This window comes from Cygnus olor, chromosome 6, assembly GCF_009769625.2.
Source record: "Cygnus olor isolate bCygOlo1 chromosome 6, bCygOlo1.pri.v2, whole genome shotgun sequence".
NCBI classification, from domain to species: domain Eukaryota; kingdom Metazoa; phylum Chordata; class Aves; order Anseriformes; family Anatidae; genus Cygnus; species Cygnus olor.
This window is the reverse complement of record NC_049174.1, coordinates 19,868,775-19,885,237: the sequence shown is the minus strand read 5'-3', so window position 1 is coordinate 19,885,237 and position 16,463 is coordinate 19,868,775. Positions and strand designations below refer to the sequence as shown.

General features: G+C 40.9%; 1 protein-coding gene across 1 annotated transcript in view; it reads left to right on the top strand.

The window, feature by feature from the left end:
* Positions 1-646: 646 nt before the first annotated feature.
* Positions 647-16,463, top strand: part of UBR3 (ubiquitin protein ligase E3 component n-recognin 3) — a 106,105-nt gene continuing 90,288 nt past the window's right edge. The window contains exons 1-4 of the mRNA XM_040562172.1: positions 647-1,168; positions 13,846-13,985; positions 14,372-14,530; positions 16,137-16,280. Of these exons, the coding sequence (XP_040418106.1) occupies positions 717-1,168; positions 13,846-13,985; positions 14,372-14,530; positions 16,137-16,280 (895 nt within the window). The 5' untranslated portion in view covers positions 647-716. The remainder of the gene's footprint in view (positions 1,169-13,845; positions 13,986-14,371; positions 14,531-16,136; positions 16,281-16,463) is intronic.

Below are 16,463 nucleotides of genomic sequence, written 5' to 3'. Positions count from 1 at the left end.
CTGAGGTCACTGGGCCTGTTCAGCCTGGAAAAGAGGAGGTTGAGGGGAGACCTCATTGCGGCCTTACAGCTTCCTCACGAGGGGGAGTGGAGGGGCAGGCACCGGTCTGTTCTCTTTAGTGACCAGCGACAGGACCTGCGAGAATGGTGTCAGGCTGCGACAGGGGAGGTTCAGGCTGGACATCAGGAAGAGGTTCTTCACCCAGAGGGTGGTCGCACACTGGAACGGGCTCCCCAGGGACGTGGTCACGGCACCAAGCCTGTCGGAGTTCAAGAAGCGTTTGGACTGTGCTCTTAGTCATACGGTCTGAATTGTTGGGTAGACCTGTGTGGTGCCAGGAGTTGGACTTGATGATCCTTATGGGTCCCTTCCAACTCAGGATATTCTGTGGTTCTATGAACGAGCATCCCGTGCGTGGCGGGTCGGGTCGGGCGGCGACACGTTGCGGGGTGACAGCGACATGTTGCGGGAGGGACGTGTTGCGGGCCGGCGCTGCCCGCGCACCTGCGCGCTGCCAGTGCGGCGGGGCGGGCAGAGGAAGGGGAGGGCTCAGTGTCAGGGGAGGGGAGAGGCAGCGCCGGGAGGGCGCCGGTTCTGCGGCTATCGCGAGAGGGAGGTGCCGCTGGGAGGGGAGGGGAGGGAAGGGAAGGGAAGGGAAGGGGGAGCCCCAGAGCCGGGAGCCCGGCGCAGCCGTAACGGCCCCGCGGTGCCCCGTCATGGCGGGGGCCGGCGCCAGCGGCCGGGACAAGCGGGCGACGGCGGCGCGGCTGAAGGCGGCGCTGGGCGGCGAAGGCGGCGCGGCGACGGCGGCGGCGGGCGAGCTGCGGGTGCTGCTGGAGCGGGTGCTGGCCCCGGCGGCGGGCCCGGGCGGCGGCGAGGCGGCGGGCGAGGCGCTGGAGTGGTGCCGCTGCCTGCTGTCGGGCGGGGAGCCGTGGGACAGCTTCGTGCAAGCCGTGCGGGCCTACGACCCGGCCACGCTGTGCGGCCTGGTGTGGACGGCCAACTTCGTGGCCTACCGCTGCCGGACGTGCGGCATCTCGCCCTGCATGAGCCTGTGCGCGGAGTGCTTCCACCAGGGCGAGCACGCCGGGCACGACTACAACATGTTCCGGAGCCAGGCGGGGGGCGCCTGCGACTGCGGAGACAGCAACGTCATGCGGGAGGCCGGGTGAGCGGGGCGGCCTCGGCGGGCGGGCGGGCACCTGCCGGCGGGGGCGGCACCTGCCTCCGCCCCGGCCTCGGCGAAGGCCCCCCCTGCACCGAGCCTCGCCGTAGTCCCCGCCCTAAGCCGTGCATGGGCCTGGGGACCCGGGGGTCGGTGAGGCGAGGGGCCTGTCAGCGCCCGGCCAGGGGCTGTGGTCACAGAGCCCAGTGCTTCAGCCGGGCAAACGCGCTGAAGGGAGCGGGTCGGGCTAAAGGGAGCCATTTTTGTGCGTGTGCCTAGTCTGCTGCTCGCCTTGCCTTCTGTTTGTTGTTCGCAGGTTGAAATCAAGGAGCTCGGCAGCTCTTGGGTGGGTATGGTCAGGCAGGGCTTAAGGAAGTCAGCCGTCCGTCGTGCTCTGAGACCTGTTGTAGGCAAGGTGTGAGCGCCTGGCTGCAAGGCGGCGATGGCTTTGGTACCTCGTTAGACCTGTCTTTGTTCCCATTGCGCTCGATGGCAAAGGGACAGATCAGCCAACCTGTTGGGTAGAGGTGATACCTAGCCAGTACACTTGACATTTCACAACTAGGTATCTTCAGCTGAGTTCATTGCACTCCTGTTCGTTCACCAGAGAGCAAAGGGCTTCACCAGAAGACAGTTTGGAGTACTTGAGTGGGGCTTCTCTTCTGGGCAGGTTTCTGGAATAGTCTGTCTTGATTGTTTTAGCCATGGTAAGATGGTATGCTCTTGGAAGAGCCATCTTATCTTTTCCCAGTAAATCTGTAGTTGTGGCAGATAGCAGAAAGTGTAGAAATACTAAACCTTACCTTGGTTCTTCATATTTTTACCACTTCCACTCTATTAGTCTGCTTCATTACATGTCTTAAAATTCCTTCTTTCCTTTGCATTTCTACTTAGGTATTTCACTAATTCTGCTTTTTTCTGTTGCCATTTAAATGTTGTCTTCCTGACTCTCAGTCTTTGTGTCTGGATTTGCAATTCTCCTGCTTTGAAGTGACTTCATTCTTTGCTTCTTGTCATGATTTTTTTTTGTCCCCCTCTTGTTCATGTTACTATCTGCCTTCATCATTTCTTCATTCTTCCTTTTTGATGGAATCACTTCCACTTGTAGACTCCCTCCCATTGGAGAGAGTGTTTTTTCTCCTTTTCTTTTCCTTGGTCTTGACTGACTTTAAGCATCTGCTCCTGAAGTAATTCCTTCTTTATCTGTTCTTGTTCAACTTCTGGTGTTTCTGCTTTCCTCAGTATCGCTGAATTACCAGTTCCTTTTGATCTTGAGAAGTAAGAAAAAAAATTGTCTCTTTTTCCAGTGCTCAGTGTGGGATAGTTTTAGGGCTCCTCTTAGTGGTAGGATTTTGACAGAGTGTGGACAAATTGAACTACTTCAAGTAAATATTAAAATGAATTCTAATACTGCTCTCATCCCAGAGTTTATTGCTTCTGCCTCTTTTCCCATTTTAAACAATTTTGTTCTCAATTAAAGCTGGTTTAATAAAGAAGTAGAAATTAATGTTAAATTTGCAATGTAAACAGGTGCAAACCCTGAGGGAGTAAGAATACTCTCCCTCACTTCTCTGTTAGATTTACTCTAGTTACTACTTTTAACAGTAGAATTCAAGAGTAAGTTGTCCTTGGTATGAGCTAGGTCCTGTCAGTAGATTTAATTATTCCAGATAAAGAATTTCATAGTGTCAGTCTTGAGTTGAGTAAAATTTCCAGTCCTGGTTGTGCAGGAGGACACTACATGACAATACATGGGAAGCCTGCTCTCAACATAAGGTTGTACCTGCTTATCTAAAGAACTGATTTAAGCTGATGCAATTAAATGAAGAAGAAACATTGTTTGCCATGTAAGATGAAGTAAGTTAAATTTAAACCAATGTAAAAACATTAACAAGTGCAAACACTTGGGCTCACATACTTACAGACACAGTTTTGCCTGTTGACTCGAATTGCTTCAATACAGTACGTTTAGATAAATTGATTTAACTTTGTGTATACAAATCAGTTACACAAACGCGAAGGTACTGCTTTACATGCTCCTTGGGAGGCCTTCATTGTAGATTCAGGAAATAGGAGTGTGTCTAGCCTGATGTAACCTTGCCCACCCCAGCCTAGGCTTCTATTAATAGCAAGGGAATCAAATGTGGAACCTACTTACAAACTCTATCTGAGCAGGCAGATGGTAGATAAAACTTTGTGTGGATACTGTAAATGAATATTTTAGTAACAATAGTTTGTTTCTCTTGGTTCTTGTTATCTGGTCTGCATGGTTAGTGTTTTTTCATTTGATGCATCTTGAAAAATACTTTTAATGAAGTCTTAGCTGCTCATCTAGTGTAAAGGAAATCTCTCCAGCTCACCATGTGGAACATCTTTTCATTTTCTTTAGGGTGGCTAATGTAAACCTAGAGGTGGCTTGGTCTGGAATATGAGGATATATGCATTAATCTTCTGTTACTAATCAAAACTGCAATTTACTTTTTAGAGATAACTAAGTATTAAACTTTTTTTTGTATCCAGTACACTATATCCTGGCTTCATTATGTAATGGTAATAGCTGCATGCTGATTTGTTTTTAGGCACTTTGTGTAATTGTTTTAGAAAAATCAGATAGTCACGCTCTCAAACCTTGTGATTCCCATGCAAGTTTCAGTGGTTTTGACGCTTAAGTGCAGTTGTTCTGGTCTACTAGAATGCAATTTAGACTTTAGAAAATATCTAAATCTGTAAATTTTAAGCGTGTAGCTACTTGTCTGAGTATTAAAAACTCTAGCTGTGACTGCGTTTCTTAGAGTTTGAAATTCAGTGATACATCAGGAGGTGAAAATAGCTTGTAGTCCTCTCCCATATGGTGTCTAGCCATAGGTAAATGAAATTTTGCATCTCCATCAGAGATGGTTAATAATGTTTTGAAGGAAAAATCTTCAGTTCAAAAGCATTGATGGTAGACATGTGCTCATAGTTCAGCAGGTGAGCTCATCCATTAGGAAACAACATGCAGTAGAACCAGGCAAGTTCATACTGGAATATTTTTTTGGTTGGTAGATGGTCTTGTGTAGTAATGAAACTTCATAATTTATGAAACAAGCTTGAAGAAAGCAATATGCCATGTGGTTATAATAAGGGTATAACTGGTCAGTGGTCTCTTATTGATGAGTACTGCCTTGCTTTCTTGCGCTCTTGTTCTGTTCCCTTTCAGTCTGTAGGCAATAACTTGATATACTAGGGAGCCTCTACGCTTTGGCTATTTCATTCCCTCGTGTCCTGTTTCTGAGTATGCCTCGCTGTGTTGGCTTATTTGTTAAATTAATCATGTGGGAAGCAGATGTTATAGTGCTGCATTACAGTACAAAGAGAATAATATCTCCATCAAGAGTTGCATATCCTGAGAGGCAAAAAGCCAGGTTAAGAATTTCATTAAACAGGCTTTTGCATTGATGTTTGCTGTGTATTTGATGGTAGTTATGGCAACCGGTGGCTCTATTGACATGGAGCGTTGCCTTCTCTTATGACTTATAGAAAAGGGTCTTAGAAATTGTCAATTTCTACTTGTAAAAGCAAGCCATTTCTTTATTAGTAGTCATGCATGAAGTCAAAAATATTCTAGTTGTAAACAAGGTGACTGATAAAGGTTGATGTTTATATGCCGTGCGTTCAACAGCAGCTTCAGGTACCCAGCTCTAAGCTTTCTTCGGCCCCATCTCTGACGATCCTTACTTATTTTTCCATTTAGGTTTTGTGGAGATCCCACCTGATCTGCACACTAGTTTGGATGTCTTTCTTTTTAAAATTACATCTGTCTCGATGGCTGATGTTTCTGTTGGGTCTGCCGTGGTCCTATACAAAAAGGCTGGAGAAATCTCTTTGCCTCCTTTCGCTTCTCATGAGCTTGAGGAGTATGTTCATAGCTTCTAGCCTGCTAATTTTCTCCTGGTTTGGTTTAGTTAGAACTGGCTCTGTTTTTTTCAGTGTATTAAAATGTTTGCATCCAGGAAGTATTATTTTATAGATAGTTAAATTTTGGACAGTAAATACCTAGTATTGATGACCTTTGCTACTTTGTCCCCATATTCTTCCTTCCCTTTTTGACATAGTTCCTTATTTTACCCACCTTCAGAGGCACTTCCTTACAGGACCTCATTTCAATAGAAATGGCCTTTCTGCCCTATTTGGGAGCTACAGAAGAATGTTTGCTATCTCTTTTACTTTCTTTTGCTAAGTAAAAGACCTTTCTTCTATTCTACACCTGTGAAAAAACTGTAACAGACTGACAATAAAAAAACAAGCTTGCTGTTGAGAAATCTGTAACAGTAGTCACCTTGGGATGTTTTCCGTTCCTGTTCAGGAGGCGAGGTCTCATCATCTCAGGTTGTAGCAGCTGTGATCCCCTTAGTATCAGGAAAGGCAGATCTGTTTCAGGCATGGTTCTGGGAAGCAGAGGTAATGGCTGTGTTGCTGGCATTAAGTAGATCATGTGGTTACTTTATCGACTGTCTTGCAACAGTGAATCACGTGTAGAGCATACCTGAGGCGTTGCTGCTCCAAGGCTGGCCCTCCCGGGGCGGCTCTGCCAGTCGTGCTCTTTCGCTGCGGGCCAGGAGGCTCCAGTTCTCCCAGCCCTCGGGCTCGCTTGGTAGTGCAGCCTCCGGGAGGGAAGAAGTGCTCCTTCAGACTCTTTTCCAAGAAGCTGCTGAAACAGATGCTTCAAAAGCAGAATGAAGCCCTACACGCTGTCAAGGAATTTAGACTCGAGCATTGTGAAACTACCTGAAAAGGTCCTCACGTTTAAGATTGTTGGGCTGGTATGTGTGGCATTCTGTAGGATAGCTCCCAACTCCATATAGTTTCTGTGCTTTTGTTTAGGATTCCCCGGTAATATTCAGTAACTTTTGCAGAGTTTCAAGTGAGGTCTTATCCTTGGAAAGAAGGAGATTTCAGATTGCTGGTGATTAGGTCCATAATGACAAAGCCGACTCACAAACTTGTCTGTCTTGATTTCTCTTAAGAATGTCTCTAATGAGGACTACATCTGCCTCTAAATTAGTTACTGCAATGTTTTCCAAATGGTTGACAGCCAAGTGATAATTTTGGGTTATTACTTTTAGAGCCGTGGCCTGACTAGACGCCACGTAGTTTATACATGCCTCAGGAAAACACAGTTGTTTTAGAGGAGTCAGTAAGGGCCTGAAGTGACTGTCACCTTTGGGACTCAAATGTATCAATATATGTAATTTAAACACTTAAAAGCCACAATTCTTGCTGTGTTACTTCTTGAACAAACTTGAAGAATACCTGATAGTTCTACCCCTAAATTTTTGCTGTTAAGACCAGTTTGGTTCGAGGAACAGAACAGTACTCTAAAGATTGGTATTACTGTTATATACCATACCTTGTCTGAAATTTGATTTATTTATTGTGTGACTTGTCTATTGCTTTGAAATATACCTTTATGTATTGAATTTAAGAAGAACTGGTGTTTTGGAAGTCTGTGTAGACAGTCTTGTTTAGATTTGGGCTAACCATTGTTGACTTCCAGTTCCTTTGCTTTGATCCTGCCAACTTCTAAAGCTCCTTTTATCCCTTTTGTGAGCCTATCAGCTCTCCAGGATTCTAAGTTTGCTACTTTAGGGTGGAGCATTATTTGTCTGATCTACAAGGAGCTGTCAGGAGATCTGTTGGCAGCAGAGTAAGTGTGATTTTGGGTGTACGTTTGGGGAGCACATTCCCAAGGCACTTTTGTCTCTTAAGTTTTCTTAATGACAATTAATATAGATTCTTTCAGATCTTAGGACACTCTTCCTTATAACTTGAAGAATATCAGGAATTTTATATTTAAAAAAAAAAGTCTTCAATGGGATTGGACAACTGAATGTGACCTAAATAAGAGTCTCATAGGTGCCCCCCTTAATGGAGGGTTCTGGCAGTTAGCTTTGACAATAATGGTGAATGTTCTTTATGTTTGAGCAACAGAGCCATTTGAATTTTACACCAACAAGGGCTGCATAATTAACTGTTGCCTTCATCAGGATCCATGTCTCAGCTTTCTGCACACTGCCTGCAGCAATAATGGCTTTGGTATGAAACTCATGGGCATTACCTGTCCAAGAAAACTGCAAATTACATATATATGCATTTTGTTGGGGGCCTGACCGAAGCAGTATCTTCCGTTGAAGTTGACAGCTTTTATTAAAATCCTGCATCTTACTCAGATCCTGAGGAAATGAAGGTTGTTTTTACATGTGGCACTATGCAGTCACATAGACCTTTGTTAGACTGAGCATTCAGGCCGAAGTATTACATGCCGGATGTTTGACCTGCTTAAATTTTCTTGGGAAAATTTAGTTGCTTCCTTAGTCAGAAAAATATTTTGTTGACTCTATTTTTGGAAACTTTGCTTTTTGTTCTTTAAATAGAACACGTGTTTCCTTGTGCTTTAAGGTAGATAATTGGTGGTACTCTGAAAGCAGCTTGGTGGGGAGACTGTATGGGAGCTAACAGTTTGGGAAGAGTGAGGTCAACAAGAGATGCATCTGATGAGAGCTCAGGACCATATATTGCATTTGCTCATGTTCTCGTGTCTCAGACCTACTTTTGAAGTCAGCTGGGAATTCTGCTTTGTGAATGCTATGCGAGGCTAAGAACTCTGAATAATCAGAAAAAATTAGAATCCAGAATTAGAATATGCCTTGTATCTTTGTCTATTTTTAGGTCTGTATATGGAAAAAATAGAGGTAATACCTTTAGATTCCACCTTGTGAAAGACTTTGGAACACAATTTCCTCATGTTTTTTTTAATGTTCATGAAGTTTGCTTTTCAGAGTTGAGTTTGAAGAGTGTTCTCTTCACGGCCTTCTTCAGTACAACAAAATACTAAATTAACTGCTCATTTAAGTAGTACTGTATCTTTTCTCAACTGAAAAAAGCTGTTTTTCCTGCTGAAAATTGTGGTTAGAGATCATATTCATACGTGTAAATGGCTGAATTAAGATCACACTAATGATTTTAGTATTGCCATTAACAGAGCAACTGACACACTTTCTACATGCAAGGGCCGCACTTTGTGATCCCTGTGATATCCTCTTTGCTGTAGCTTTTTCAAAGGGGTATTAGGTTTGTAGGTTAGCTAGCTATGTCTGTTATTGTATAAATATATTTAAAATAGTGTAAATTAAGGCTTTTCAATCAAGCAAGGTAAATGTAAGCTGTACTTGGATGCAGTCTCAATGCTGTAATTATATCCCAGAGCATCTGCCCTTTTTAGAAAGGCAATATTTTTGCAGCAGAAGATGGTTGCTGTTTTGAATTGCTTGCCTTTCTATCAAAATGTTCAAATTTAACGACTTTCAACAGTGGATTTAACAAAAATTCATTCCTTCTCATTTATACTATTTCTAGGGTCTTGTGATAAAAATAGCCAAATGTACTGTTTGACAGTGGGTACTTGTCTGTTAATGAAACTCAGCATAGTTCGATCTACTACATGAGATGTTTACATCTGAGAACTAAGAGGGGATAATAGACATGCTCTTCTGCAGAGCCTCTTTGTCTGCTGTTTGTCTTAACTGGGGAGCTTGCTGCGCTGAAGGGAGCTCAGCAGAGCACCGAGCTCTAAGGGCGCTGCTGGTGACTCACTGCCTCTCTCCCTCCTATTCTGCAAGGATCAGAATATCTTCCAACTATCTGATATATGGTTTCTAGCCTACTAGTGTGGCTGAACATGTTGTTGTGAAGGCTTACAGCCTGGAAGGATGCCCTTTAAAGGTGTTTATGGGTTTTCTCTCTTCCACGTTTCACAGGCCTCCCCTACTGATAGCAGTGTCTGTACTTTGGAGCTTTCCTGGTTAGGAGGGTTACACTGACATCTTCCTGCTAGGGTTTGCTTCTTGTTGGTGCATCCCTTGTAGCAGAAAGGCAAACGCTCGGTTTTGTTTCTGAACTCTTCTGTTGGTTGCGGCTTTCTTTCCAAGCAGCAGCAGGTGAGTTGTCACTTCTCAGGCCTTGAAGTCAGTGCCACATCGATTCATCTCTCACCTTATTTTGCAGGTGAAAAGAACGAATTTAACTATTGAAATTGAATTACTAGGTGGAGGAATAATAAAAAAAAAAAAAAAAAAGCCAACCCAAAAACCTAAATTAACAAGTAGAATAGTTTATTTCTCTGCCTTTCTACAGTTAACTTCATGTAAATTGTCATGGAAAAGTGGATTTACATAAAGCAAGGCTACAATAGATCAAAGTCCTTTTTCATCAAGACAGATTTCTAATCCTGTTTACAAAAGTTATATTTTGCTCTGAATTAAAATTTGCTGTAGTATGTGAATAGCAAAAGAAGAAGAAAAATATAAACACTCTTTACTAGTCTGTGAAGAATGAAAAATCAGTTCATAAGAACTGAGAGACAATTGTAGCACGCGTTAAATATTTTCCATCTTGCTTTTTTTTTCTCTTTTTTGTAGAAACGTAAGTGTAGTGTATGTAAGCATAGCATTTGCTTGTTAGTTTAACTGTTGGGACAAAATGCTTATTCTTTTTGAAGTGTTTGGGTTCTCACTTACAAAATCTGTTTATTTTGTTTGAAAACGTTGAAACATTACTTGACATTGAGTCACTGCAATATATGGCATGAAATTCAAATGTGAATAATGTCCTAAATAAAAACTCAGTTTAAATATGGTTTATTGTTGCTGAATTGAAGAATCAGGTACAGGTTTACTTCTGTTGCTTAGGAATTGAGTTGCTTAGGAGTTAAGTTCCAGTAGTTTTTATTTGGGTCCTGTTGTTTAGAGGAGTAATTGCTACCCAGACAAGAATCCCTGGAAGTTTCTGTTGGAGTCAGGTACTTATTGTGTTACAGTATTATAAGACTTGTGCGAACATGGACAGCCTTATGATTCAATTTAAAACAAATGACTTTTAAACATGGGGAGGCAGGGAACAAAAGAGTGAGAGAAAAGTGAGGGTAAAAATAGTCCCTCTGTATATGCATGAACTTATGTCAAGTTTCTGGAATGCAACTGAAACTTGAGATGCTGTGGGATGTAGTGTAAGGAGTGCTATGCAAATGTTCAAAAGCTGTGAAGGTGTGGTCTGGCTGGTTCTGAAGGCACTCATCAGCTGCTCTAATAACTGGGGAAGTTTAAAAACCCTTCTTTGAAGTGGAGGAGTTGGCTTCACAAAGAGCCGTGTATCTACCTGATCTGCTGGTTGCAAGACATTATACACATTCAAATTTGAGCTGGTTCTCTTGCATTGTCGGTTTTTTCTTCTGTGTGTTTTGCTCCCCTTCAGGTGAGCAGGGGAAGGGATGATGACGACTTGGCAATTTCATTGTGACTTTCAGTGCAAAGGAGGCAGGTCTGTGTTAGTGGATTTAAGCTGGCCCAGTGAAATGCCACTCTAGATGTGTGTGCACGCACGTGTGCGTGTGTATATATATATATTTTGAAGACTAGGTAACTTTCTGCTAGCTTAGCTTCCTGAGCTTGCCTAAGGCAGAATTGATTGAGTGGCAGTGCTGGAAGAAGTAAGAGGGCAAAAGGCAGAACTGTGGCAGGACTGACCTAGTTCAACTTAAGCATTTGTGGAACTGCAACCTAAAGGAAAGGGGTTATTTTACCTGAAGCCACCTCTAAAATACATTTCAGAAATTCACAGTAGAACTATTAAAGGCAGAAACAGAACGAGAGAATGAAATGAACCTGGAAAGTCTAAAGTGAAGGTTGCTCAAAAGTCAATATGTTGCTTATATTAAAAATGCATGGTGTTTTTTACTATTAACTAAATGTTAAGTGTTCTTCCATGCTGTACAAATAAGATATCAATGCAGCATAAGGAACTTAAAGAATTATATTTGGGGTCGTGTGGACAAGATCGCTTGTTAAACTTCGAATTCTATTTAATTGCAAGTTACTGTGTTATTCTCTCCTTTTACTGAAGTTAGCCATGGCTTTTGTTGGAAAAAAAATTTCAAGAGAAGGAAAATGCATAGGAAACAAAATGACTCAGTGTATTTTTGAGTTAGAGAAAAGAATAAAGGGAAAAAAAAGATGATATTGTCCGCCTGTAGACTTGTATTTTAGTACTTTCATGTTAGCTCTTCGCTGAGATAGGTCTTGAATATCTCCAGCTAATAGATTGGTACTCTCACTGAGACACTTGTATTCTTAAAGCTCATTGTAGTGTAATAAAAATATTTACAAGGAAAAATGTGCAGCACAAGAAGTATGAAATCATAAAGATTAAACAAACTACAGGCTTGTAGGAAAAAGCCTTCCTGCAACACTGAAAGCATGTAACAAAACTTAGATTAAGGTGGCCTGTCAGCCGTCTAGTCAGTCTTCCTCTCTGTAGTTATTTTAATTTTGGACATTCTTTGTAAAAATTAATTAATATCTAGCTTATATCCACCTTTCATAACCACCTGTTGGAGACAACCTACTTCTTCCTGCTCCAAGTCATGGAGTTCCAGAGCTTAACGTCATCAGGAAAGATTAGGAAAATGTTCATTGTTGTCCCTATTTTGATTGTTTCAAAGTGCTGCAGAAGCATACATTTTTGTAGATGAACAATTATTTCTCAGATGCCATGGTAAGGAAGCTCTTTTAGAAGTACAAGGAACTGATTAAGAAATAGCACTATCTGCTGTCTGTCCAGTGACTGACTGTGTAATCCTTTGGTGAAGTTTGTCATAGGTGTCTCTTCCTTTCTGTATTAAAAGCTTCAATTTGTTTCCTCCTCATCACAGCTTGAGGTTCTGTCTCTTCTTTAGTTAAAACAGTTGTTTTTAAACTCTGAGGAACTTGGAAGCCCTTGTCTGGTATTTTGGTCAATATTAGTAGAAGAACGGTACAGCACCCTGTAAAGGCAGTGGAGTTTGGAGTGGAATAGAGGACCACTATTTCAGGGTTGCAGAAGTACCATCCAGTGGCAGGATTGTTGTGTTCCGTGTGTGGGTGGTTGGCTGGGTTGGTTTTTGAGAGTTCAGGATAAAACAGTCATATAAGCAAATATTGTAGACATGGGTTCAGTCAGATTTCTTCACAGTAGTTCCTTCCTTGTGTGTCTTTAAGCCTGTATTGTTATTACTTTTGATCCGTTCTTACAAGGGTAGTGGTGAAAAGGAAACCAAATGCCGTTAAGACTCTACTATATTGCGGCTCAGATAATGTGAGGCTTGTGACTTATGGCAGTTCAGATTTCTGTATGTGGATGAGTCAAATGTGGGTGACAGAAGCAAAAGTGAATGACTTTGTGAATGCCATTCACTTTTGTAAATGACAAAACTGAAAGCCTTCCGTTTGTACATTAACTCAGAAGTTGTTAGCTGTCACTGAGCTCTTTCTCCCCAGGAGTTTTTTCCCCAGGAATGGGTAGGCTGTATATACAAACAGCCGATCTGGCTACTACTATATTTGTTTACCTTTTTGTAATAAAAAGTGTTATCTGTAATGGGTAAGAGCACAGGAGAAGCTCTTAGTGTTAAGTCTTGTGAAGATGCTAGCCCCACTTCAGTAAAAACAGAGAGAAGAAGATGCTGTCTTCATCACTGGACTCTTGTATCTTTTTTTTATCCTAAGTTTTTTTGTTGTTCTTTCATTTCTTTCCTGTCTTGAGGGTGGTACTTGGATGGTCCTCAAGAAAAAGCGCTCTCTAGAGAATACCAGGCTTCTTAGGGAACTTATAGCATAGTGAACTTATAGCATATAGTGAAAGCATGAATAAACTTAGAAAATAATTTTCATATTCACACAAAGCTGTATCTCAGTGATACTGAATCAATCTCTTAATCTTCCTGTTGAAAAATTACTAGTAAAGTCTAGTGAATCTTTTCAGTAAAATGTACTCTTAAACTATGTGTGTTTAGACGTCTTTATTCCTTCTTAGCTGCTTCTTTGACATAGGTAAATAAGTCTTTGGTGTTGGTAAATGCCCTTTCTAAAAATAGATTGGGAGTAGAGAAGTATTCAGTGGCTCTTGAGTCAGGCTTATGTTAAGTCAGTGGGAAATCATTCTGTCTGCTCTAATGGGACTTGGCTCAACCTCATGTTGCTGTGTAGTAGCCAAGCCTTAACTACCACCAAACAGGAATTCTTCAGAGAAGAAATGTTTTCTTTTATTTTTAAATGAAGCAATTAGTGTAGTTCTTGTAGGGTGTTTCTATCATACTTTGATAAGTAAATCTCAGTTGGTATACATTTGAAGTAAATACTAATCCTGTGAATTCCAATGCTTTCAGAAGTTTTTATTTATGTCAAAAGACATTAAAAAGTCATCCTCTGACTGATGTCCTGAAGAATCAGGCCAGTGTTTGACTGTTTCAGATAAAGAAGAGAAACTGTTTTAGATGAATATTTTCGGTCAGATAGCCTAGAAATTGGGAGGTATGTCTAGATGAAGAAAATCCTTGTTCTTCTAATTGTTAAATGAAGATGTCTCTAATGTGTGAGATAAAACTAGGTATGTTAACTTTGGGAAGGGAAATAAATTTGACAACTTTATAATTCTTTGTATTTGGAAACAAGGTGGATTTGAATATTGTGCTTGGAATTTCAGAATACCATTTCTACAGCATCTTTAATGTAAAAGTATATGCTCTGAAAAATGGAAAATGTAGTGGCTTTCTTGATGTATGGTAATTCTGCTGAACTGTGCTTGGCTAACATTTTTCTCATTTGTTGTAGGTTTTGTAAAAGACACCGGATTAAGTCAAATTCAAATGTTCCATGTGTCCCAAAAGACTTGTTGATGATGTCAGAATTGGTTCTTCCACAGTTCATCTTTAGCCTTATTCAGCACTTACGAGAGGGATATAATGAGCCTGGTATGTTTTAAATTTGCATGTCTCTAGCATATCTTACTATGCTGCTATCTCTTGCTTTGACATATGAGACACAATACACAAATACATGCATGCTATCTGTAGTTTATATCACTGAATTGGGTGCATCTTTTCCTAACCATGTTGCTGCCTGTTGAGACTATTTTATTTTCTTCTCTGATGAAGAGCTTTTTAAATATGTCTTAAGGGTTACGCAGCATTGTGTTGAGCTCTTCCAGAAAATGAAGTCAAGATTACACATGTGAATTTTAGAGCATTATAAATATAAGCTAATTCCTTTTGTGTTAGTCATAGCTGTTCTGCCTTGTGTAGGTCTTGGCTAGTTTGCATTATGTTTATACCAAAAGTTCTTGTTATGTGGCTTTCAGCTCTTGATCTACCATCAGAGAAAGACCTTCATAAAATCCTCCAGGTTTTGGAGCCTCATGTTTCCTTTCTAGAAGACTTGACCAAAATGGGAGGAGCGATGCGATCAGTTCTTACACAGGTTTTGACTAGCCAACAGTTCTACAAAGATCTTAGCTCCGGTATGTTTGTGTTATTTCTAGTAAATAAATTTCTAAATTATGAAGACTTTAAGGGTTTAAGTTTTATCACTTCAGAGATGCATGTTTTTATCTAGTTTCTCAAACCCCTGAAAATTGCATGTTTTTAGGGATATATTTTGTTGGTGATAGAAGGGGGGTGGGCTTCGGGAACAACTGGAAGCATTTCTTATTAAGACCTATACAGCAGTAGATCTCTTATCTTCTGTGTCCCAGATAACAGCATAAAGAGGCATCTTTTCAAATGAGTTTTTGCAATAAATCCACTCACTGTAAAGTGAAGTGAACATGGTAGCTTACTGCTGCCAAATAAGATGCATTGTCTATTGGAAGTGGAACATGTGTAATATATTTTGGGATCTGTTCTCACAGAGGTTACTGGAGGAGACTTGAATGGCAGAAGGCCATCATATGTACTGCACTTCTGTGAAAAGCTTTCTTTATCTTAAAAATAGTCAATTCTGTACAAGCAATTATTTGTTCTATCCTGTTCTAAGTGACAGTGAATCTAAAAACGCTGGGTAGTCAGTCTTAACGCTCTCCCTTTTGCCCCACCCCAAATAGCATAAATTAACTGTCTTGTTTTCTTGTAATTAGGAGGTATCGTTTTTGAGTCCTTTGCATAGGTATGGAACAAATAGTAATTACTATAGCTTGGCAGCAGCTGACTGTACAAACAATCTTCAAATCTTTGAAAGGAGAAATGCTGCTGCCGGGGCAGTTGTCTTTATCGTGCCTCTTTCCTCTTTTTTGCTCCTGTCTGATGGTATTTGAATGGGAGAAATTTAATGACGTCTCTTCTCCTACATGTGATGGAATTCCTGAGAGAGAGATGTGGAATAGGAAGTAAGGCTTTATTATTTGGACCTTTGGGATAGAGAATATGTGTCTAGATAGGGAAAGCAAAGAAGAAGATAGTAAAGCAGAACCTGCACTTCTAGCTTTGAGCGTGAAAGGTGTATATCTGAAAGGATGCTGGCATCTTTCATGATTTATTTTCCTTAAACTTTAGAGGAGCAAACTATCAGGTTTTTATCTTTTCCTTATAGTACATTTTTTCTTCAATTCATTTCTTTGTGTAAATTTTATATCCAAAGCATACAATATGACTTGCCTTCATCAGACTGTTCAAGTGGTAATATCTTTTGGAATAATTTTTGTTAATTGAAGCTGCCAAAACTTGAACTTTTCTTTCAAAGTTCCAACTATCAGAATGTATATATGGAGTATTATCATTACAGTTCCGGTCCTCTGGAAATCTTAGGTCCTTCCTCCCCCCCCCAAAATCTTGTTTGGGGTTTTTGTTTGTTTGTTTTTTATTTCTCCTGTGGTGTTAATGGTGGCAATGCTGTTAAAATGGAAATTAAGTACATTGTTTAGAAGGAAACACCAAATTCGAAGGTGAAAAACAGAATGTCTTTGGTCTCTTGGATTTTGTTTTATTAGTTGAAAAACTTCTTAGTTTCTACTTCTCAAAATTGTACAGCTTATTAAAACATGGACCATTTTTAGATTGCTTGTATAGAGTATAATATATATGAACCAGGTAGCTGTTGTACTGTAACGCTGTTTTACATATGTATTCAAGGTGTTGGAGAGAATGCATGTGCAAAGAAAAGTCATGAAAAGTACCTCATTGCTTTGAAAGGCTCCGGACTGGCATTTCCTGAGGATAAACTTACATGTGGCATGCAGGAACAAGGAGCTGGTACTAGCACATTAGCTGTTCAAGGTTTGTGTAAAAACGTATTTAAGATAAGACTTGATTATTGTTATGTATATTCAAAATATATGTATACTTTACCTTGTTTTAAAGGCAAATCTTAATGAAACTTGTAGAATCACCTGTTATTTAGTGCACCACCAAATTACAGGACTCAATTCTGTCAACAAAATTAAACGTTCACTTCTTGCT